This window comes from Onychostoma macrolepis, chromosome 21, assembly GCF_012432095.1.
Source record: "Onychostoma macrolepis isolate SWU-2019 chromosome 21, ASM1243209v1, whole genome shotgun sequence".
NCBI classification, from domain to species: Eukaryota; Metazoa; Chordata; class Actinopteri; order Cypriniformes; family Cyprinidae; genus Onychostoma; species Onychostoma macrolepis.
In genome coordinates, this window is record NC_081175.1 from 5,793,066 (window position 1) to 5,819,106 (window position 26,041).

Below are 26,041 nucleotides of genomic sequence, written 5' to 3' on the forward strand. Positions count from 1 at the left end.
TGTTCAAAAGTTTGGGGTCGGTAAGACTTTTTCATCTTTTTGAAAGAAGTCTCTTATGTTCACCACACTCTTAAAAATAAAGGTGCTTCAAAAGGTTCTTCACAGCGATGCCATAGAAGAACCATTTTTGGTTCCACAAAGAACCACTCAGTCACAGGTTCTTTAAAGAACCATCTCTTTCTTACCTTTTTATGAACTGAAGAACCTTCTTTCGCCACAAAGAACCTTTTGTGAAACAGATGTTTCACAGATGTTAAAGGTTCTTGATGGAACCATTTAGACAAAAAGGTTCTTCTATGGCAATCGTGAAGCACCTTTATTTTTAAGAGTGCAGGGTGGCATTTATTTGATAAAAAATACAGTAAAAATTAAATAAAATTATCAATATGAAATATGAAATATTGTTAAAACTTAAAACAACTTAAAACTGATTTCTATTGTAATATGTAATATATTCCTGTGATGTAAAGCTGAATTTTCAGCATCATTTCCCCAGTCTTCAGTGTCACGTGATGCTTCAAAAATCATTATAATATGCTAATTTGTCCTAAAGAAACATTTATTATAATTATCAATGTTAAAAACAGTTGCTTAACACATATATATATTTTTTTTGTTTGTTTGTTTTTTTGTTTTTGTTTTTTGTTTGTTTTTTTTGAAAATGTGATACCCAGGACTCTTTGATTAACAGAGAGTTTAAAAAATATGTTGTAATATTCTAAATGTCTTCACTGTCCCTTTTGATCAATTTAATGCATCTTTGCTATTAATTTCTTTTTTTTTTAAATCTTACTACTTTTCAAAAGTTTTGATACCATTAAATTTAATATTAAAAATGTTATGTGGTGTATCCATCAAGGTAAACTGACATATCATACACATTATAGTTTTTTTTTTCTTCTCAATGTAAAAGGCAGTTTTACAAATATCATCAAGTTATTAACTCATAAATATCAATACTTTTTGGGGGAGTCACACCACATGACGTTGCACAACCTGAAGCTTTTAAAGCCCTCTAAAACAAAATCAATAGCTGCTACAATAACATAAAAAAAATTGTTATAACATATATATAACATAAATAACATATGTTGCTTTCTTTGAATAGCTATCAAAGGATGGTCAGTTTACTGGATGCAATATGGTTAGAAGAATTTAACTGTTAACAATATCCAGCCAAACCTTGGCCCCCTGGTATTTACAGTACATGGTACTCCAAGGTATTTCATGCTACATGTTTATAAAACACGATAAACAAAAAAAAAATATTTTTTTAAAAATCAATAAAATTAGTTTTGTGGACAAAGACAAAGTTAAACCTGACATTTCACACATACCGCCCTTTCCACCCTGTCTGTTCTAGTGGGCTGATTGCCCAGTGCATAATGGGGGGCTGGTTACGCACAGGGACACAGGGACACATCTGTTTGCAACATATCCCGGGGCAAGGCCATTTCTCCCTAACGCTACTTCAATTCCAGTCCTTATAGTTCCAAGAGGTTGGCTCAGGAGTAGTGTGTGTGCATGCCGCCCCTTTAAACACCGCCTCAGGGCACTTGGTTAGGCCCACCGCAGAGAAACACTAGGTGCAAATGTAAAGGTACTGGGTTTGGTTTGTCTGTTTTTATGGCAGTTAATTCACAAACAAGCCATTCAAAACTGCTTTAGTTGGGATGTTGTCATTTTCAATGTCAAGGAACAGAACAGATTACAAGTTTGTCATATTATAGTTGAATTTCTAAAAATGATTGAAGAAAAAATTCTAATGTGTGAGAATTATGCTCGGGTGGAATCTGGGGGCCTATCGTGAATTAGCATCAAATGTAAATGTTGAGCTTTCTAATGATGGAAGGTGCAAAAAGGGATTCAAAATAGGATAAATGAATAAAACATCTTCAGTTCTTCCTCTCTCTCTTTCTCAGTTTTCTTTTTTTTTCTCTTTCTCTTTCTCTCTGACACAAAGTCAATGGCATGAATAATTCACTGCTCTCTCTCTCTCTCTCTCTCTCTCAGAGCCACGGGTGACCTTTCCCCACAGGAAGTGGAATCGAAACACAACAATGGGCCCCAAGCACAGGGGGATCCCAGCTAAGGAGACACTCAAAACACAGCGGGGATACAGAGAGCTTGCAGATCCCATACATTATACATTAATAAATTATTCAGTTACAGTCCCTAAAATTCGCATTGAATAAATACAGCCACCCACATGCTAGAGGGGGAAGACCAGCAGAGAGGCTCAGGTCCAGATTGGCCCCAACATCAAACTAAGCAGAAGTCTAAATTACTGCTCTGAATCATGGGGTAGTGTTTTTAGTCTGTACAGAATAATTTAATAATAAGTAGCTTATAGATTTAGTAGTATTCTGCAATGCAAAACAAACAAGGGTGCCAAGTTTGACTCAGTAGAGGAAATTAAAATTAAATGTATTAAATTGAAATTTAAATTAAATTCTATAATATCAAATATATAATATTTATCATTCTTTAATATATTTTAACCAATATACATAATTTATTTGTTAAAAAAGTACAGGTTGTTGTTTTTTTCTTCTAATATGTCTGCCAGGATTTCAGACTTGTGTAATCTTGTATAATTTGGTCATGTTCAGAATAGCATATCATACTACTCATACTGCAGTATACAGTATATATAATATGCACAGTATGCATATTTTATGCATAGAATATCTGTATGACCTGTTAGGTTTGGTGAAAACAGATGTGCATTATGAAAACAGAACACTGTGGGGAATATTGTCTCCCACAATGCAATGCAAAAGATCTAACCTTCCATTTAACCTTCCAGATGAACTGGAAGTGATATCATTTAACTGAACTGCCAATATTCAAAACATTTGTATAGAACAATTGGATAAAAATGCAAAATATCATAAAATGCAATATGATAACTGTATGCAACTTGTTGACTTAAGTATGCAACATTATAGGTCATGTGACAACAATGTAACATACTTTTGTTTGAATCATTAATAGTTGCATGCATAATGCATAGTTTCACAAGTTATTTTTAAAATTGAATTATGTATGCAATACAGACTCTTTTATTTTAGTAAATAAATTAAATAGAAATTGAGACGTAAATAGACTGTAAATGAATGCCAGATGAATAATTGCCACCTACAGAGAAAGAAATCTAATTAAAATATCATTATATGGAAAAACATGTTTACAACAAGCTGCATGTCTCTCACACTTTATTCTTTTGCACCTGCAAACGAGTAGCAGAAAGAAGGAAGTGACATCAATGCCTTAGGAGTGGTCCATCCTGTCTGCCGTTATGAGCTCAGGTCAAAATCTCATTTAGCAGGAAGCCCTGATCATCAGAGCTCCGATCTTCAAACACTCACGCAAACACACAGAACACCTTAGCATGGTAAACAACCATTCCCAGAGTAACATGAGCTCAACATACTGTCTGGATAAAACAAATCACCGAAAATGAATTTCAAACATCTGTCTCTCATGGAAAAGCTGAGATTTGCTGTCAGTCGCAGGTTTTCAAATAAGGCATTTTCTGATCTCATTCATGCTGCTTTAAAAATAGTTAACTGCAAAATTCTACAAGTACAGTACATTCAGTTATAAGATAAAACATGAACTGAAGCCGGGGTTAATGAGCCACCTAAAATCGGTTCCTCTAACTCAGATGCTAATAGGAAAGCTAAAGAGTCTGACTGATTGACAGCTGAATTCAGACAGCTTGATTGACAGGTCTCACACACACTCAATCCTCTGTTCGAGGCAGTGAGGGAGACGGGGACACACAACTGCTACTTTTACCTTTTGCGCAATGGAAGGAGGTGATATCTCACCAGCAAAACTCTAAAGATTTGTTCAACAGAAACCAAATAAAACAGCAAGAAGGAAGAAAAGCCAGTGAAAGAAAGAAAGGAGCTGATGTTTTAGTGAAAACTAAGCTGAGACAGAGAGAGACAGACACACTCACAAGCAGACAAATGCGCACGCCGCTTTAGGGGTCAACCAGGCGCATGATAGGATTTTCGGCAGTGAACTAGAAGTCGTTAACCGTATATTAACTTGGAGAGGTAGAGGGCGACACTGTTATTATCGTCTTTCCTGGCTGGGATTAAGTGGGCCACACGCAGCCTGTCACAAAGAGCTGGCACTGAGAAAGCACGAGGAACCTCACAGCGCTAAACTGACAAGCAGACGCATTCGAACAAGCCACGGATTCGCCTCTTTCTCTCCTCTGCCTTTCAGTCCTTGCTGATTTCTGCCACTCTTTCTCACACTAGCCACTAAAAGCCTTTTTTTGCATTTCTTCTGTCTTCAATAGGCCAATCTGGACTGGATTAACTTAACAATGGTCGCCTCAGTCTAATTTGAGACAATCGTGTGCTGGGTCATAGATAGCGCTAATTAAACCGTTAATGTCACAGTAGTATCCCGCTGGTGTGGTCCGAACGCAATTCTCAGACGATCGCTCCATAAAGGATTTGGGCACTAAAGGGGCACTTGAATGAATGTCTTGCATTACATCTGTAAACAAATAATGGACATGTTTTTCACAGAACTAACATTCTTTATTTTTGCAATGATTTTAACAGAAGTCAATATGAAGTTCACAAAGGAGTAACCACAGGTATTCAGCACATGAATTATGAACAAGACAATGTTTGATAACCAGTCGGGGGAAGTGTTTAAATATTATTCATTACTTTAGAACCATACAAATGAGATTACATGAATTAGCCACCAAATTGATAAAACATAAAATAGTAACGAATTGGCATGAGGTTGTATTGGACAAGAATGATAAATAAAGTCACAATTGACAAATAGTAGTTATTTGATTGAGAGATATAGTCCCAATTTTCAGAAATGCTGCCAAATTTATGAGAAATGAAGCTACAGTTATGAGAAATAAAAGTGCAATAAGAATTACAAGCCACAGTGAGATATGAAGTCAGTTATATAATATATATACATATATATATATAGATTAGTGCTGTCAGATTAATCGCATTTAATTGCATCCAAAGTAACAGTTTTGTTTACATAATATATGTGTTTGTACTGTGTATATTTATTATGCATATATGAATACACACGTTATGTTTATATATTAAATATATTTATATATAATATAAATTATATGAATATAAATATATACTGCATGTGTATGTATTTATATATACATAATAAATATACACAGTACATATATATATATATATATATATATATATATATTATTATTTATTTATTTATTTATTTTTGTTAAAACGGGCTTCTGTTATATGGTATGCCAAAATTACACACTTCACTTTTAACAAGCTTCTTTTTGCAAAGTGTTTTGCTTGAAAAGTGCTTTGGCTATCTTCCTTTGAAATAAATGTCACATAGTTTGATATTTTATCAACACTGAACCGTTCCTAAATGTGTCCAAATTTGCAAAAATCAGCATAAAATAATGTAAAAATTGTACTTGATCATATTTCTTACAAAAAGAATCATGATCATGCACAGCAAGCTAATGCGATTTGAGATCTATTTTGCCTGCACGCCGTGAACTTTTAGCTTAGAGCTGCACTTTTTCAGCAGGCCATTAAATGTAAAATTCAAGGGCATGGTGACCCATTTCCCTCCATCAGCTCTGCGAATGTTGTTTTGGTTAGAGAACAGAGATCCAGATGTTGAGCTCTGAGCGCTGAGAGTCAGGCCAGCCAAGAGGGGCTGAGAACCGAGTCTTGGGGGTACAGGAAGTCCCACGGTATCCACGGGAACTTTCACATTCCATTCTTCGCCGGCCCCTCTGACAGCTTCTGACATCCCTCAGCGTGGGCTCACCGCATCACCGCAAGAGCCCTCGTGATCCCAGAGTGGATAGAGAACTACTTCCTCTGAGAGGGGAAGATGAAACATCCTAAAAGCCGACGGCAGAGCGTTCAAGTAACTTCTTGTGGTGCGTTAGAGAAAACACACACCCGTTCTTGTACCCCTCCTGCGCCAGAGGATCTAACATCACAGATACAATAGGCGGCTGGTAAGTGGAGATGTTTGAAACGGGCCAACAGGAAAGGATTTCGATTGACATGCTACCGTCCGTCGCGTAAAGCAAGTACACAGCTCCCTTTGAATAAAAATAAAAACTTTCTCCTAACGCTAATTTTAGGGACACGGCTACTTATCCAAGGCTTTTTTTGGCACTCTGCACATAAACAGAAGTGAGATGGGAGGGTCTGGAATAAAATGAGATGTGAACAATAGACGTCCAGGGCTGCAGGGGTTGGAGTGGAGGAAGGTGGGGGTGAAGGGCCTGAACTGAAAGTGATTAAACCAAGAGGAAGAAAGGAGAAAGTGAGGAGGCGTCTATTAGATGTCAGTGTGCTTTGTGTCCATGTCAATGAGACGGGATTAAAGTATTGGAAATAATCTTACAGAGCCGATGAAAGGTCAGTCCGGGAGAGGGTGAGGCCGAGAGGAACATATGGCCCGGCTGAGGAGTCGCTAATGTTATACAGCACGTTAGAGACACTAACACACACACACACACACACACATGCATGCGAGAGGGAGCGGTTCAAATAAAACAAATAAAGAGATCCAGATAAATAAGTATGAAAGGAATCGTTTTACATGTGGCGTAAATCGAAGCGCCCAGTGGAGTTCATTACGAATTCTGTGATCGGTTATGATTTGTGGTATTCCCCCTGCCTGTGCGAATAAATTGAAAGGACTAACGACAACCTGCAGTCGGACGATTCGGTCAAATATATTCGTCGATAAATGGCAAGGGTGGATATTGTTTGTTTACAGATGTTGTTTACAATCTGAATCTTAGTAAATATGAAATTAGTTGTTTTAACAGCATAATAAGGGTTCATTAGTGTTTTTAACACAGATTTGGATTAGCTGTGTTCTTTGTGTATCTAATTAGAGCATCACTCTCAATGCAAAACCAGCAGAATTAGCCATAGTCAGACTAATTACTGGTGTGAAATCAAATCGGCTCGTTGAAAGAAGTGCGCGCTAATGAGCCCTTATTAACCAAGCTAAATAACTCAGAGGGAAAAGGCGGAACTCGGATTTATTTTTCTTTAGGTTACGCATTTAGGAGAAATAATAAGTCATAATCGAGACGCTGTCATTGAGCTTGTGAGAAAATGTGTAGCTGCCAAGGATACATACCAAAATTAGATTGTTTTCTTCTTTTTTTCACCTTTTTATTTATTTTTTTTGTTCTTTCCTGCATGACCCATTTCTCTGGGCTGCAGAAACATGCGACGAGAGATCAGGAGTGACACAATCAGATCAGATCACAACATCCAAACACTCACCTTTATATATAAAAAAAAAAAAAAGATTTTATATGCAAAGAAATATGTGTGGGAGGATTATTAAGCAGGACTGAGGGAAAAAATTGCAGCACAAATGCATCACAATTCTGCATCAGTGCAGAAAAATTCATAATCAGAATTTGAAATAAATTGTAGTTAAAAAACAACAAATATGCAGGACAAACAATACAGCTATATATATATATATATATATATATATATATAAATCTGCAACATCTGCTACACTACATTGAAAGATTTCTTTATGCTAAAATGATAGCACAGAGGTTGGATATATGCCATGTCAAGGCACATTTACACACTTTCTAACGTAGAACAACAGTGTTATAACTGCATTTACATAGGAAAAAACAATTGCACGACAATACAAATAATATATATGCACAAAAACTGAATTGAGAACTATTATGATTCCCTAAAACAAAACTGAAAGATGAGGTGCCTGAAGATTCCCTCCTAGTTGGGAATGTAGTAATTTTAGATTTGATGGCCTTGAAGTTACCAAGACCTTCTAGTGGGCCTTTTCACTGCACATGGGACCAATGCACATGAGATCCTCCAGCAGGTTCATCAGCCTGTGTTCATATCGAGCCTGTGTGCTCAGTGAGGTTTAAAGGCACATGAGCGTGTATAAGGGAGGCACAGCTGGCTCCCAAGAGTTCTGACCCGTTCTGGTCAAGTGAAGCATAAACTGTGTCGGCTACCCACAAACACGTGAGCCAGGTATGAAAGGGGGCGGCAGATCTGTTGTGTCCGAGCGCGGTCGGCTGAGCAGCTCCAGTCACACCTGAGTCCATTCTGCAGGAACGGGTCAGTGGCTGAACCCGAACAGCCGCAACTGTCCAACTCCTTACTGACTGCTGTCTAAAACTGAAGTAAACAAGCAGCAGAACCGGGAGAGCCGATATAGTGGGAAACTTTTTTTTTTCCCTTCTCAGTGGGGTTTAATTTTCACAAATGAGCCTGAACGGTCTTTTGACAAACGTCACAAATCAACCTAGTCTGGTCATCTGCACACAATAACTCTTACACACCATTCCATGTGGTGTAAATCAAGTCATTTCCCCCTTCGGCAATAGATTCTCACTGAGATATACCCTTGATTTGTGGCCTTTCCCAGTGTTATGGGCAGATTATGGAAAAAAGGCGTCTTGGGAAGTTGGGAAGCTGCATATATTCCAGCAAGGGCCTTTTTAGCGAGACCAAATGAAACGTGATTCAGTGCTGATTTTCTTCAAATAGGCTAAGCAGCTCTTGATATGTTCACCTCGTGTGCCTAAATATTGTCTCAAAGGAACGTTTAGCAATTTTCATTGAGCGTAGCAGTTGCTGCAACAATGGGAAAAAGATTGTTTTGTTCAATCCATGAGAACCATGACCTGTCAAAATAAATGCCCTTAGACGTCGGCTAATAGCTTCCACATTGCAAAACACATAACTGCACAGAGCTAGCCTGCAGCTAACAACATTAACGGCAATGAAAACACTACCTCAAGGACTGTGAAATTTTTAGCGTTGCTAAGAATCCTATTAGCATTAACGCTAACATTATTACAACTACAATTACATCATTCAAAAAGGATGCAGGGGTTTAATTTTGGATTTAAAGAGATGAATGTTAGGTGAAAGAAAGCGATACCCTGGGGGATCGAGAGAGATGGCGAGAACAGGGTAGCGAGGATGAGGGGGGGGGCCAAGGGTCTCTGGCGTCTATTGTTTCACAGCCCATTATACATGTGGGTTTGATTAAGACAGAATAAAAAGACCAAGAACACTGTCTTTTTTTACTTCTTAAGGGGGAACCATAATCCAGAACCGGGCCAGATCTCAATTTGAAATACATACCATGTAGATATTATCTAAATTGCTTACATGTTTACTGTCAAACATGTTCTCAAGAGAAATTACTCACTAAACACTTTTAACACAAAGACTAGCCTTTGACTAAAGCCTTTAGGCCTGTAATTTACTCAGGCAAAGAAAGCAATAAAAAGCACATTAATATCAAGTGTTTGGGCCAATCCCAATCCTGAACCCACAACAAAAAGAACATGGTGAAAAAATAGCAGCAAAAGAAACAACATGACAGAGTATTTAACTAACAAGTGACTCAAACGTACACACACAACAGACCGTGACGGCCGTAAGACTCCAGCGTGTCCTGAGAACTGCTTCAAAAGCGACGTCAACCACAGCCTCAAACAGCATGACGATAACAATGAAAGTATCAGATGTTTTCAGGAACACAAACAGTGTCAGGAAGTGTTAATGAGGGAGAGTTTCCTACCTGTCGATGATGACGGGATCCGAGGGTGTCTCGTTGCGATTCCCGCAACTCTTTTTGTCACAACAGCGGCTGAAAAAAAGAAAATATCAGTTTAAATCATATTATAAATCAAATCTAAACAACCTTTTTGTCTGTTATTTTCATGTCTTTGTATTTTGTCTATTAAGATTTATGCAGGATTCTATTTTTAAACACTTTGACAAAGAAACATACTCAACGTTAGAAAGTGTAAATGCTTAGATATGCAAGTTAGACTAGATTAAAAGTCAGATAGTTAAAGGGGAGGGGTTTAAAAGAGGGCTTGGTGACATCACTCAAAAAGGAAAGTCGTTTCAGAGGCTTAAAATTTAATAGATGAAGGACCTTTTTGTCTTCTGAATAATTTTAACCGATGGATCTTGCACAATGACATGTATGAAGAAAGCAATTAGAGTCAATCTTTGATGTCTTGTTAACCTAAAAGATAAACTGTAACTCTATCGCCACCTTGTGTATTGGAGTTTGTTACCGCCACATTAACACGTTAAGCACTTTCAATGGGACTGCTAGACTTTCACTGCATTTGCATAGGTGATGAAGGTTTAGCAGAATGACGAGAGGAGAATTTAAGGTGTGTGAGGGGCTTCAGCGGCGGTTTGGAGACCACCGGCATCACATTTCCACCGCACAGATGGCAGTAGGACACTGAATAAGGGCTGGGGACAAAACTGTCACATGACACCCCTGGCATTGTCCTTCCCCCTTCAGTTTTTCTTCCTCCCACAACTCTCTCTGCTTCCACCCTCCCACCTCACGGTTTCTCTTGTTACCTCATTCCCAGCTCCCTATTTTCTCCAATGACACAGTTTTTAGACGTATCAATAGACTTTATCATTCATTCACGGACTACAAACGTTCAGATTGTATTATGAGATGTACCATGCTTATTCATGAGGAACCATGTGTATGTGATTTATATAATACACTTCTTCAGGTATGCATGATGGATGTCTTTCTTTAGAAACTCATCATGAATAGAAGACTAAAATCTCTCTCTCTCCCTCTATCTACATCTACATCTCTATCTCTCTCGCCCCTCCTTTGCAAGGCTTCCTCAACTAGGTCAGTGTCCTCCCAAAGGACTGGAACAAGGGACTGCAGTGCCTCTGTGTGTGTGTGAATATATGTGTGTGTGTATTTATACAGTGCAGGAAGAAGATTTGTAGGAGCCTAATGATCAAATCCGGCAGCGCCCCTGGGAGACATGGTTTAGCTCCTGATACACAAAACCTTGAGCATTCAAATTTATAGATACGCATTCAAAACAATTAAATAGAAATATTGTTAACTACATTTTTGCAAAACTCACAGGCATGATGCAAAAGTGTTGCGGGTGGTTGACAGTACATTGCTGTTGCAGTTCATGTTTTTCTCATTTTGGTTTTGAAAAATGCTTACACACTGCAAATAAATTGCTACATTTAGTTATAACAACTTCAAATTTACTGTTTTTTTGTTGTTGTTGTTGTTGTTGTTGTTGTTGTTGTTGTTGTTGAGATATCCAATCTAACTAAACTAAACCTATAATTGTATGTCAAGCATGAACACTTTAAGTTGAAACAACACATTATTACTTATTCCAATGTAGAATTTTAAGTTGTGATAACTAATCGCAGCAATAATTTGTTTTACAACAAAGCATTAAATGTAACGACCATAAAATGCTGTGTGATATAACCATCGAGTAAAAAGAAAAAAAACTAATTTTCCTAAACCTTTAATGCATGTGTACACAACTTTCAAAAAATAATAATATATATAAATAAATATTTAATAAATATATGTAAAAAATATTATGTTTTAGATCATTTTTACCTTGAAAAATATTTAAAATATAGAAATATCATGGATTATTAATTCATAAATATCATTGTTTTGAGGAGTTACACTACATGACATTTTACAACCTATTCTAACAATGCCTTGTGATAAAAGGATAAAAATATCTGATATTTTAAAAGACTTATTGACCTTAACACAGCCATAAAGGTCTTCAAGGGTACTCACTTGGTTGCACCACATGACAAATTTTTTTTATATATATATATTAATAACCAGCGAAGCAGTTCTGTCTCCAGTTTAAAAAATAAAATAAAATAAAATTACATTAAAACATGCTCATCAAAGAAATATACATATTAAAGTCAATGTATGTATGTGTTGCATTTTTTATATATTTTTAATGAATTAATAGATCTGGACAAAACAAAAATAAAATTAAAAAATTTAAAATTAAAAACCTGACACAATATTGACCCTAATATCACATTGCTACTTCATGTGGCTGCTATCAAAAATAAGTTATTTGAGGTCAGTAGCACTTATATAACACTTATAGAGTTTATATATTTGAACAAACACTTAACACTAAGTATGGAAAATAATAAACACTTGCCTCAGCAAATACAACTGCAAGTAATTATTGCATGCCTATATTAGCTTATTGGGAGGTTGGGAAGGTTATAATCTTTTTCCTGATCCTCTTCAAGATCGTCCCGTAGGACACCCAAAGGAAATCGCATCTTAGATCTTAACGCTTCCTTCCTGATGCGGCTTTTGAAGAAATGTCTAAATGGGCTCATGTAATTAGTAGGATGTAGTCGGCTCTGTCAACGTTGGAACGTGGCTACCATCACACGCCTCCAACATATGTTTCCTTTCCATGATTCCTTTGATTCATGACATTGGATTTGTGTTATGACAACTTTAGTCTTTAGAAGAACAATTTTGGCCAGTTTCACGACAAACAACATCCTGAAACACATTCCCTGTTTTTTTTTTCTCTCCCCCTAGTTTGTTAAAATGATAGGAATAAGCACTTTTGTCCCACACTTGCAAGCTGGCATGGCACCATATGGCTAATGGTGGTGCGTGGCAATTAGTGGAGCTGATTAATGGTGAACAGCCTAATTTTCTGCTTATAATTGCGGCAGCGTTTGAAGGTACACATACAGGCTATCGCACGCACACATACACGATTGCCTATCAATGCTGATTTGGCAGGTGGGGGGTGAAGACTACATCGGTTTGTGTATACATTAGCTGTCAGTTCTAACAGTAAAAACTGCAAAAGTGCCTTTATAACACCTTTAGGTTGCGTGATGCGTTGCTGATAAAACCTTGCATGTATTTCATAGATGCCACGTGAGCCAGGGCACATTTGTTAACGGAGCAGACTGAAATTTCAGATTGAGTAATGAGTTTCTGCTTGTCCTAATTAACCAGGCATCAGGGTGATATTCATGGGGGGGTGGGGGGGGTTACAAGGGTGGCGGCACTGTTAAAATACCACTAAAAATAGGCGCGAGTCGATCATCACAACCTACTTTTAAGCAAATTCATCTTTGGATGTTAATTAAATACATAGCATTTGATAGAAAAAGTCATCTTCTACTTGTGTTTTTTTTTTTTCTCTCTCTCTCTGTTGTTCACTAGGGGTTTGTGAGTTTGACCTGGATAGTATTAGCATGAATTGAAACAGAATACAGCATTAGAGTGTATCAGGCAACAGAGTGAAGTGACAAGCAACAGGACATTCATTTTGATGGTCAGAGCAAAATCTCATTGGTTCAACATGCCTGAATATAAATTCCCCATGAAATCAAAATCTAAAGCTGCGTCCGAAATCGTATAACTTTTCGAATGTTAGAAAAGAATGTTCTGTATAGCATGAACATAGGTAGTATGAATGAAATCCAGATGTACTACATCTGCCATGTTGTCAGTCATGTGACTAACAGCGCTGTCATTCACATCTCCTCTCCTGTGGCCTCATGGGATAGTAAAGCATCCATCAGATGCGTATTTCAGAATCTCAGCAGAAAATTCCAGATACTTTTTGCCTACGGTTTTATGAGTACTGTGAATTCGGACATAGGCTACTACTCATTCCATGTACTGTTTTTAGTATACTACATAGCAGGGATGTAGGCATATTTGAAACACAGAGTGAGTTTTTGCAGCAGTCCATGTTTATTAGCTTTGAGGCTTGCTATGTGCTAGTGTACTCCCAAATAGCAACTTTAGAGTGGACTACAAATACGAATGACTTGAATGATTTTGTTTGCAGGATTATGTCATTTATGTCCAAATAAAATGCTCTCTATAATCACAATGTCTCTGTCCGCTAATACCACCTGCCTGACTAGAGTTAGTACACAGCAAATTATGGTTTTCCAGTGTCATGAACAATTCAGTTCGCCCGTTGAGCTGAATCTGCCGAGGACCCCTGAGGGTAGTAGTTTGTAATGCCTAATCAAAAAATAGTATGTATAAAATCAGCTTGAAGTATATTAGCTTTCAAAACATAAGTTAGGTAAAACACAGAGAAAGGATGAGAAATGTTTAATTTAACAATGTATGTATTTGCTGTTATACTAATATTTAAAATCAAATTTAAAACACATTATTGGTTACAATAACATTGCTCAGATGACATAAGGCATGATGCAATTTCTGTAGGATTTTTAATAAGGCACTGAATAAAGCACCAATTAAAAGTTATTTCAGCCAGTGGAATGAACTGAATTGTTATTTATAATTATAATTTTTTTTTAAATGTGCTATACAGTTTGATGGGAATTTTAAATGTCAAATATGTTCTGATTTGCTGTGATTGTGCTGTCACGCAGCATTTTCAGCAGGACATACGAATCACTTGGAAACTTGTCGCATCGCACCTGGTTGGGACAAAGTGTAATGGAAAAAGTCTCACCTGCACATGATTTCATGAGTCAGGAGCACACGGCACATCTCCGGATTCTTGTCCTGACCTTCATATATGATGGCCTTTAAACAGAGAGGGGAAAAAAGTCAGTGTTTGGACTCGCACAGGCTTTACTCAACACTAGAATGAATCTTTTGTGCAATCAAAATTAAGTGAAGCACATTTCATATGAAGATGTTTCAAAATATATATTTTAGGAAGTTGACACTGACCACACAACATTCCAAAAAAAACATTTCCTCCACTTATCCACCCTCACATTCAGCTATGGATTCACAGAAGCCAATTCCACTTGAGAAACACGCTGCGAGGAGGCGTAATTCTGCCTTTAAAGCCTGTTGGCCTGGTCGTATTTAATTTTTATCAGCATGTGTCATGGGGAATCGTCTAAGCTGTTCCAATATTTCTGGACAGGCTGTCCAGAGCTCTGGCTCCACACAGGACTGTGGCTCATTACATAAAGGAAAACAGAAGGTGAGAAATGAAGGTGCTCCAATAAGAAGGGCTCATTGTTTCACTTCTAGCTCAAGTAATTACTCTCCCTACAGGGCTTGGGGCTGAGGTGGGGTAACATGTGGTAGAGGCTGGGATGTACAATAGCACCAGCTCCGAACGGTTTAAGGGATGGGTAACAAGCCGAAGAACACCTGTTGTAGGTGGAGGAGATGATATGAAACGTAACTGGCTGCTCAGATTCTAACAAGCGGGAGAGATAAAGACAGTGATTCCTATGGATAAGGGGAACCATATTTAGCAAAAATTATACAACTGAATGTCAAAAGGAAATACTGTTCGCAAGACCGTTTTTACTGGGGCACAAACCCCTGTGAAATGCAGCTGTATCTAAATTTTACTGATAAATAGGCCTAGTTATTTGTCAATGGGATTCAAATATACCAGCAACATTTCAGCAATCATGTTGTGTGTTTTCTATCAACTATTTAGAATCAGAACTAGCATGCCAGATTCGCAAAAGATTCACTCTTTTGATCTAATTGGTCATATGGGTTTGCAAAAAGATCTGAAATTGTTCGCGATTCAGTTTGATGAATTCGGATAGTTCACTTACGCACTGAATCATTTGCCACGGTTTCTCACACTGAAATAGTTATGGCATATTTTATAAGATAATAAAAAATGAGCGCTGACTGAGGGTGGATATTTGCCCACTATCCATTCAATTTAAGAAAAAAAACGTAATGTCTTCTATCGTTTGTCAACGACGAAGCTGCAAGTGCGTGCAGCTTGTGAACTACTCTGCACTGCAGGTAAAGATGATTTATCCATTTATATCCAAAACGGTATTTCGAAAAGACACCACAACTCTTATGAGCTGATTCTTTTAAGTGATTCAGCAACACACAGCACGACCAAGTCTGAGCCCTGGGGCTGAGCAAACGATACTTATGAGTTAATTCCTCTTAGTGAATCATATACATACAATAACGGTCAGTCTCAATAGCAAACGGCTCGAGCCAGTTCATTTAATCATCCATTCAAACGAATGAACAAATAACTCAATGAATGAGTGGATTGTGAATCAAGATCTGACTCACTTACTGATATTTTGGTGATGTCAGTCTCCAAATGAAGTTTTGTATACTTCAGGACAGGTTAAAGAAATTTAAACATCATTTAAAAATTTGTACAAAATTTAACATAATTACATAGGCTACACTATCAGTCAAAAGTTTGGAACAAGATTTTTAATGTTTAAAAAGATCTCTTATACAAGCCTGCATTTATTAATCAGAAATACAGTAAAACCGTAATATTGTGAAACATCATTACTATTTAAAAGAACTTATAATATGCTGATTTGCTGCTCAAAAAAAAAAAAATTATTATTATCAATGTTGAAAACAGTTGTGCTGCTTAATATTTTTGTGATACTCTACCATTAAAAAGTTTCAGGCAATTTTTTTTAAGAAATTTATATTTTTATTCAGCAAGGATTCATCAAAAGTGACAGTAAAGATATTTATAATGTTACAAAACATTTATATTTTAAATAAATGCTGTTCGTTTGAATTTTCAATTTATTGAATAATCTTAAAAAAGAAATATTTTTAATTATACGAACCATTATTAATAATTAAACACCAATAATAATCAAACACCAAATATCATATTAGAATGACTTCTGAAGGACCATGTGACACTGAAGACTGGAGTAATGATGCTGAAAATTCAGCTTTAATGTCACAGGAATAAATTACATTTGGAAATAGATTCAAATGGAAAACAGTTATTTTATGTTTCACAATATTACTGTTTCATATGACAGTATTTATCTCTTCAATTCACTCACTCACTCATCTTTTGTCTTTCATTTTTGCATCTAGCACTCATGGGTAAAAATGTGAAGTGCCTATGCGCTCACTGGCATACGACCTATGCTAGCATGTGACGTGCCAAACCATCAGTGGCGTGTGGCACAGGGGCGGTGGGGGGAGGCAGGAGGCTGGAGGAGGTGGGTGCGAGAGAGCAGTTGGGATGCCAGACTGGAGCACGGTGCACCATCTGGTACGGCCCCCCAATTTTCTCCCAAATTTTCTCGGCTTTGCTCTCACCCCTCCTTAACACAAAACACAGCGCTGCCAGGCTGGCAAAGCCTTGTGTGTCCCCCCTCCTCCCCGAGCCGAATGTTGGACATGGTATGCCATTCCGAACAGTGCCGCATTTGACTACGCCAAGCGTGTCACCTTGCTAAGATTCTGGGATCTCGTTCGTAGGCATACCGACTGGCAGCAAATCTGTCCCGTTACGTACAGTCATTACTCTCTGCCATGTAACGGAGGTGTAATTCAGCAAGCCTGTCCAGCATCAAAAAAGTTTGTCACATTGACCTTAACTGGAAAAAAACACTGACGCGAAGTTCTATCTACCAAGAAAAGGGTAATTTGACAGGAGAAATATCCAGAGACAGACGATACATTGGCTCATTGTTTGATGTCTTTCAGATGTACTTTACATTATACAAAGGCACTGAAAGCGATATTGTTACAGCCAGTGCTGGAGTTGGCAAGCTCGGAGCATTTGTTCAGATGGTTTTCTTTCACTTTGAGGGAATGGGGGCCAAGGTCTTCTAGAAGTACACAGCATGCATCACTGTCTGCCAGCCCAAAGACCTGCTTCGTATTTCTATCTATAAACACCAAATCTATCTTCGCCCATTCCGGCTGAGCTGTGCTCAGGAACAGCGGTATTCTTCCACTTGCTTTAATGCCTTAATAAAATATTATGAATCTATTATATAATGTAATTCGGGTAATATCCCACCATTAAAGTCAGCCATTTATCCTACTTATTTTACGAATGCACGTTATTGTTTTTTTATTTAATATTTATTTTATTTTATTTGATAAGTTATTTCTCACATAATATAATTTTTTTTGTAAAATCCTGCTTTTCTCAAAGCACAAAAAAATCAGTACATTGAAAATTAAATGTTTTGTATTACAAGCTTTACTGAATTTTTAAATATGCAAATGAGGAAATATCTCATTAAATATACACTAATTTGCATACATTTGCAAAACAGAAATCTGAATATAGCCAAAATCAGAATATTTATTTATTTATTTATTCATTTCAGGTACAGGCTTTCACAGAGAGGATCTTTCTTTTTATGAATCATATCATATTTTCAACAGGCAGGGAAATAAAAAAAAAACTTTTTAGTAATAAAATATTATATAAATCAAGCAAATGATATAAACAAAACCTTCTGCAAAACCTTTAGTATATAGGTAAAAATAAAACGGTAAAGGTGTATGTAAGTGCTACTGAAGTCGAGATTTCTGGCTCAGAAAGAAAAGGCCTTTAAAAATATGTATTGTAATTGAAATCTACAGATGAAAGTGTAATAAAATAAACACTTAAATGTGTCATTTGAATATTTCTTTCCACTAGTCTTAAACAAGACTTTTATTATGGAAGTTTAATAGTCCAAAATCTCAAAATTGTCCAGTGCATGCAACACAATGTTTTGCCTGTAGTGACACAAATTCCTCCAATCACACAAATGGAAATGACTCATATAAAGATTAATTAGTCTTTGTATATTTTGTTTGTATTAAGCGCTTTCAAAAGGGAAATTTTAAAGTGTGCCATCTTGATAACTTTTAAATGCCTTGGCTGCTTTTACTGCGATCAAAGAACAGGAAGCGCTGTAATAAACGCAGGAAATAGTTTCTTTTTGATTTAGCAGGAACATCAAATGTGCAAAGGTGGCGCGTAAAAAATTACCCTATGTTAATGTTACAAGTGTGATATTTAGGGCAGTTTTAACTGCGTGCCAAAGTGCGAGAGGGGCACATTAATAAGCATGCAACGTTCATATGCCTTGTAATACATATTTCATCTCGCCAAGCACACTTTTCATATTTCATCCAGCATTTTCCTCAATGGCTTTGATGTGACGCCTGAAATCGAAGGCAAGTAAACAAGACGCTATAAATACATGGAAACCTACTTCCTACACAGTTGGCATCATCTGTTAGCATGCCATTAAGAACACGGCTGCCTTTTTTCCCAGGCCACTGCGCTACCTTTAAAGAGGTGCTGTCTTGGCAGTGATTTCACTCTTTGTTCTCCCACACACACAGAAGCGTTCACATACACGAATAAGTATCCCAACCCACCCCTGATCAGCTGTTCAGACATAAAGCCTGAGAAACAAGAGAAGAGGAAGAGAGCGCAAGAGTTGGGCAGGCAGACAGACAGGAGAATAGACACAGGGTTTCTAGAGACAGCTAACAGACATCTGAGAGACTTCTAGACGGTGCAAGAATTTGAGCAGGAGAGCAGGGAACAAAACAAGGCTGAAACGAAGAGAGTTGTGGAGCGGATGGGTTAAAAGAGTGATAAAACAAAGCTACAGTACGTGAAAAGAAATGTGTATTGCCAAGCCTTTCACAATGCATTTTGCATTTGACCTGCCTTTGGAGGGCGGGGTTTTGGAGAGAGGGCGTGGTCTGATTCACTGGCTAAGTTTAGCTCAAGCTCAAGTTAGCTCGAGCTAAACAACGAACATCTCGTACTGCATCTTAAAAACAAACAATCCAGGAGGTAACGAGAGAGGAAAAGGAAAAGTAGGAAAGATGAGGGAGGAATGTGGGAGGAATGTGGGAGGTCTGCTGTCTCTGCGCTACGTTTGTCAGATGTGTCGGCGCTGAATCTGCTGATCACAGTTTTAACTGTCAAACTCACACCTAAAAGCCCCCCCCCCACGTCCCCGGCTCCTTCTTCTGTACACCATTATGAGTTACAATCCCAGGATAAAGGTGTGATTATTTTCGCCAAACCTGTTAAGTGCAAATCCCGCCCCACTGCCTATTCTAAAGATTTCATTGGTCACGTCAATCACAGTCAATTTACTGTCTACATAAATACTAATGCCTAACACTGACCTTGGTATAGCATCGATAGCACATCCCGATAAAAAAACATTACTGCTTGTTGTAATCTGAACCATTTGTGATGTTTCTGAACTCTGAACTCAATCCAGGAAGTCTGAACTTTTCTTGACAGGTGATTGAGTTGACCAATGAAAACTGCGGGGCGGGGTTTGCACTTAACACACGTTAATTCAAGTGTTAAGTGTTAAATTCCTTGAATTAGCATGCTAAAAACTTAGCATGTGAAGTATTCTTCCCTCAGCCGTCCTAAACTCAAGTATTCTGGGTTAAATACAAGTTGAAAGCATGAAAAACAAAACAGAAATGCGCTACAGCTCAGCATGTCAGATTCGGAGCACGTATGCTAACCGCTAGGCCCCTGCTAAAACAACAGATGCAGTAAATTAGCACTATAGCTTGAAATGTAAAACACTGAGATGTTTACGGTATCTGCTGAATCTAATAATTTGCCTGTGACAGTAACTACCAAAATAACAAGCGTTTTCATGCAACTGTTGCACAGTTGCAAGAGTAAATCAGTCTCGCCACAGAATAATAAGCTCTGTACCCGCAGTATAACAGCAAATCTGGACACTAATTACAGTCCGAGCTAAAGCTGTTTTAGCCACCGTAACATAAACAGGGTGTAAGTGTTTTAGCCTTGCTAGCATTGCGAAACACTGTAGCAGCCTCTGTGATTAGCATTTGTTCCCACAGCCACAACAAATTCGAATCAGCGTTGCGCTCTAAAGTTACTGTGTTCAGTGATTCAGCCAGGAATCCATGCGATTGGGAATTTCGCGCAAAGGTCACAACTTGGTTTGAAAGTGACTTTCTGTGTGAGCTGTGCGTCATACTTCGTTGACGATAGACAATAGACCTTTCGGCCTGCAAAATTTCATAAATGTCGCACCTTAACTCACTCCACAGCCCAATGACTAGCATCTCACGACTGCTTCTGAGTGATTACAGAAGGCCGACGGGGATATAGAACATCACAAAAGATTACTCAGGTCGTCTGTAACCCGATAACGACTGCCAGCAGAGTAACATCCGCACTCCCTTCTCAAGAGTGTCTCCTCTTCAATCTGAAAGCTTGTTTTTAGCCCGAGCCGCAACATGGGCCGAGACACCTGTAGCTGTCCTGTGGTCAGCCGGTATCCAGGTCTCATTTCACCCTCTCAACAGGTCTGACTGCCCCAGAGCAAAACCACATCTGATCCCAAACTCTCTCTCGATCTCATCCACCTAAGGAAATCAAAGACAACAGCCGACCGAGCTTTTGGCGCGGTAAATATATCACTCGCTACGGTGCTTTTTGAGCTGTTACAAGGTAACTAGCTGTCTTGTTGTTGGAGAACAGGATTTGATATCCTCCGACTGCCGTTACACATGTTCCCCAATCTTTAAGTGTAGTTCTAAGCGGATCCCTTTAGCGAGTGATTTAACCATAGGTTGTCTTCACATCTGAAAGTTTCTCACACACAATGCGGCAGCAAAGGGGATCGCAATCTCATTCCTTGTGACTTCTATTACACGTGTTGTAATACCTGCGCGAAAATAATGAATACAAGTGCTAAATATATTCCGAGAAGACTGACATGAAAACTGCCGGCAAACAACTACAAAAGATTTGTGAGGGGAAAGCCGAGGCGTCTGGGTGATTATTTTTTAACTTGACACTGATAAACAGCGCTCTAGCTACACTTCGCTCAAAAGTGCCATGTCCTCCCACGAAGTGCAGCAAAGCAGATAGTTAGGAAACAACAGCTCTTCTACCTACTGCCAGACTAGCGCTGTCAAAGTGGCAGCTACTGGGGTTTAATGCGCTTTGATGTTTCCCGCCACGCAACTTAGGCGGGAGGGAGAGGGAGCTGCCGCCCGCAGGTAAGTTAGCGACCGTTAGCGAAGTGTAAAGAGCCTAGCGTGGAGCCTTTCTCAGTTTGCAGCAGGCGGCTAATAAACACGGATATGTTTCTCTTTGACAAAAGCTAATCGCTAATTCCCATGACATGCTAATTAGGGCTGATCCAAGGTCAGAAAAAAAAAAAAAAACACTAGTTATAAACCATCCAGACACTAGCCCAGGGCCACACATGTCTTCGGTGACAGATAAAATCAAACAGGAAACAGGAAACAGGCAACACTAATAATGTAGATCTGCCATATTGTACATACTAGAAATGAAACAAGCCAGAGTTCAGAAGAAAGCAGCCGAGCATGACATGTGAACCACACCAACGGCAACACAAACATGTTCACAAAAGGCTAGAAAGGGCTATGCAAAGTGTAGCAACAACAACAAAAAAAAAAACAGATAAGAAAAATCAGAAAAGAAAATATGCATGGGTGCCCTAAAAATACACTCTATGCCGCACAGTTAAACACCAAACAAACTTTCAAACCGTCGAGCACAAAAAGTCCAAAAGAGGCCACAGGACATCCTATGATGCATGTAAAAATGTGACACTGCCCCTGGGAGATACGCATGCTCTCCGCTGTGAGATTCATCTGTACGGGGCACAAACAGTTCAACCCTTAGCATGTCCTGATGGCCCAACATGTATGAATTAGCCTCTGGTGACATGCGCAGATGGTGGTGCACGGTACGAGATGAACCCTTACCTGTTTAGTCATGGAGTCAATTAGTCTTACATAAAAATCCTGCTCTGTTCTGATGCCTGGAACACACAGAAACTTGACATCAGCATGTGCTTTTCATTACATTTTCCACAAACACATTCACATTCATTATCTCTAAATCGGCCATTGCAATGCACTGTAATTGCACCAAGCATAATGCTCCTGAAATAACACAAGCCTAATTGTATTGTAATATGTCCACATATTAAATTAACAATACATGCTGTATATGTAAAACAAAGTACTTTTGTATACTATATTTATAGAGGAAGGTATATTAAAGAACTAAATAACTATTATTTTTTAGAGAAGACATTGTGTGATGGAAAAATGTATAAGCACCCTGATTATAAACACTTTAACACTGAACACACCTGCCTATGTCACATATCATAATTAAAAGATTATTTACTACTTTCTAATTAAATTATACAGCAAATAATACTCATTTATATGGTTAATTCTTTATGAAAACACATGATGCATGATTGCATTTAAAAATGAATATACTTAAGTTTAATTACTTAAATTAAAATCTAAATGGCGCCAAAGTCACGACTTGCCACGAGTTCATTGCTTTTCAACCACTTTGAATTTAAATAGTGATGAATAATATCAAAACTCAAAATGACAGAAATGATTGCAACGTTTAGAAAAGCACTGTGCACAATATGCTTGAGAGGTGGCAGAACTAACAGCTGGTTTATTTAGAAACTGACCAGATGACAAATGATAGACAGGCTGTCAGATTACACACTAATGAACATGATCAATTCACACTCACTCCAAGAAAAACACATTAACAATTAATATCGCGTGGTTGGAAATGGGTTTCTAATTGATTTAAACCTTGAGTGAATTATTAATGCTTTAAAATCAAACTGATTCATTGTGAAGAGCCATGCTTTGATTTGAAGAAAGTAAATGAGAATTAGTTGGTGTCGAGGAGTCAATCACCGATTGCGTTTAATTGTTCAGACAGAAACAGTCTCGATCGGTTAAATTATTGATTTAAATCACTGCCAATCTTCGTCAAATTGAGATCTCTAATGACAGCACCTGCTACCGTTGCTATTTTAGTGCAATGAATTGCAAATCACGATCAATGAAAGTGCGCAAACTCAAGCGTCGAGCGCAGATAGGAGCATGTCTTACCGTTGCTGTAGAGAAGTTGCAGTCTGTAATGTATGCCATTGTTTGTCTTTTCTCCTGTAGTCTCCTGGGCATGAAAATAATATTACAACAGGTCTCAAAATCATACGTTACATAGGTACTAATGGGAGGAAAGTTACTGCGCTCACAAAATGATATGGTTTGGGCCTGTTCAATAAAATCAGCTGTAGCGCAAATACTGTTTTTTTTTTTAATTAAAAAAAACCCATAGCGTGTGTATAACTAAACAAAACGGTATTATTAATTGAATTTAATGTATGAGGTCAAATTCATTTATTCTTAGCTGTATTATGTTATGTCACTAAGTACTGCATACAGCTATTGCATTATAGTAAGTTAGGCCATTACTGATATTACTTATATAACATTGTTTTATTTTGTCTACATGCTACATGCATATAAATGCATGACCAAAATTTTTATAAATATGTAAATTTTGTTCTATTAAAATGGTTGAAAAATTCTGTTAAGGCGGCTGAAAAAAAATAAAATACAGGTTATTGAGTTTTGAAGGCATGCAAAATTAACAGACCTATTCGCGAATTTTATTTATAAATGTAAGAAATGCATATTAAACCTTAATCTTACATTTTAAATTTATCTGTATTAGAACTGCTCATATTAAATATCTATTTAATTTAAATAACTATCCGATTTCATTCCTAAAATGTTTATTTCAAGGTAATATTGCAATCATTTTGATTACACTGATCACATATTATTTCAATAGGCCATATTCACATGTTAGTTATTTCAACGCTTTTCAAATGTGCATGATTTCGCTGTTTACTAGTCACATAATATGCACTTTTAAAAATAAAAAATAAAAATATAAAGGCATATGCGATCGTAGCTATTTAGTGCTCCGGTGACATCGTGGTGCTGAAAATCAGTTTTTGAAGAAGCTCGTTCAGTAAACTCACCTTCTCTTTTTCCACAAATCCGACAAAAGAGGTTCTCTCAATTTCCACCGGCTGTCCTTGTCGGTCATAAAGGGCTAAAACGAAGTGGAAGAAGTTGGATTTGCGAAGATTTGAAGGCGGCTGTTTCTCGAAGTGCGCCCGGGCCAGTCCCACTCCACTGCGGGGAAGACACGCAGAAAGGCCCATGTTAAAAACATCCTTCAGATATTAGACGTAGGCTATGCGTTATTGAAATAAAATGGATGTTTAATTTCTAGTCCCACTGATTGGAGAATTTAAAATGCCTATACATGTGCATATGCGAAATCTTAATTCATTTGTAATTTGTATTATAACTATTATTAGGCTATTATTAGGCAATTAGTATTTTTATTATTTCCCCAGCAAGTTCAATCCAGTGGTCTTAGGACCTCCAGATGTGACTGCATGCAAAAGAAGGTGAGCTTTGGCAAAGTACCCAAACTTTGCATCCAAAGGAACTCATCAAAGCTCACTAAACGACAAAGCAAAGCGCATCAAAGGCTTAATCCTCCACAATCCGGATCGAGTTTCCTCAAAACAAACGCCAGCAGCACGATCGGTCCACGCTCCGTGGGAGGTGATCGCAGTCGCAGCCCCGGGGGTCTCTTACCTCTGCGCGGCCGTGTTCGCATCCAGCACCCCGGCGCCTTGCATCCATGTTCGGACTGCGTTCATGCCGGCTCCGATGGGCTCCTCTTTCAAAATACTCCCACTCCTTTGGATGCTCTCCTGAATCCCAAACATGAAACCGGGATCTTTCGCACTCTCTTCCCGTTGGTAGTGTTCTCAGGTGCCCACCTCCCGTGCGTAAAAGAGAGAGAGAGAGCGCGCGCGCGCTTGAGAGAAAGAGAGAGAGAGATGGGAAGGAGTTTGGAAACCAGGACAGATCCCGGTGTCACCAAGACGCAAAGTGGAAACAAAAAGCAAGACGTCTTTTCTGTGCTGCCGATAATGTTTCCTGGGAGCAGCTGGTGCGATCAAGCAGATCTCATATCAAATGTCATCATGACCTAACAACTTTTCTCCTCTCGTCTTCTTATTTTTTCCGATTTTTCTTTGTCAGGACAAAAAAGAAAGAAACTCAAAAGTGGCTAAATCAAGAGGAGGCTGTATCCTTAGCCCTCTTGATCAAATTGAAGTGATTTGTGTCTCTTCCCAAAGGAATCAATCCTTCCTTTGACTATGAGAGGGAAACTAAACACGAGCGCAGCAGCCCCAGCGGCTTGAAGGAGGAACCGGGAGAGGCGGTCCGAAGGCAAACCGGTGTCAGATCCGCCCAACCAGAGCTGCCATCCTCTCTCTCTCTCCTCCACCCACTCCATCAGTTTGTCAGATGGCATTACTCGAGCATTCAGAAGAAGCTGATTGGAGTTAGACGCTACAAACCTCCCGCAAAATGGGGCTGTATTGATCCGTCTAGTTATCTTCTTGACGCTGTAATTGCCGGCGTGACAATAAAACACTTGCGTCTTGTTCACACCTAA

General features: G+C 38.2%; 1 protein-coding gene across 3 annotated transcripts in view; it reads right to left on the bottom strand.

Moving 5' to 3' along the window:
* ebf1b (EBF transcription factor 1b) overlaps positions 1-25,751 on the bottom strand; it is a 136,603-nt gene extending 110,852 nt beyond the window's left edge. For all 3 annotated transcript variants that reach the window (XM_058758318.1, XM_058758319.1, XM_058758317.1), the window contains exons 1-6: positions 25,168-25,751; positions 24,537-24,693; positions 23,596-23,659; positions 22,423-22,478; positions 14,384-14,457; positions 9,631-9,699 (exon numbers count right to left, since the gene is read on the bottom strand). In XM_058758318.1, coding sequence (XP_058614301.1) covers positions 9,631-9,699; positions 14,384-14,457; positions 22,423-22,478; positions 23,596-23,659; positions 24,537-24,693; positions 25,168-25,301 — 554 coding nt within the window. In that variant the 5' untranslated portion in view covers positions 25,302-25,751. The remainder of the gene's footprint in view (positions 1-9,630; positions 9,700-14,383; positions 14,458-22,422; positions 22,479-23,595; positions 23,660-24,536; positions 24,694-25,167) is intronic.
* Between the last annotated feature and the right edge of the window lie 290 nt (positions 25,752-26,041).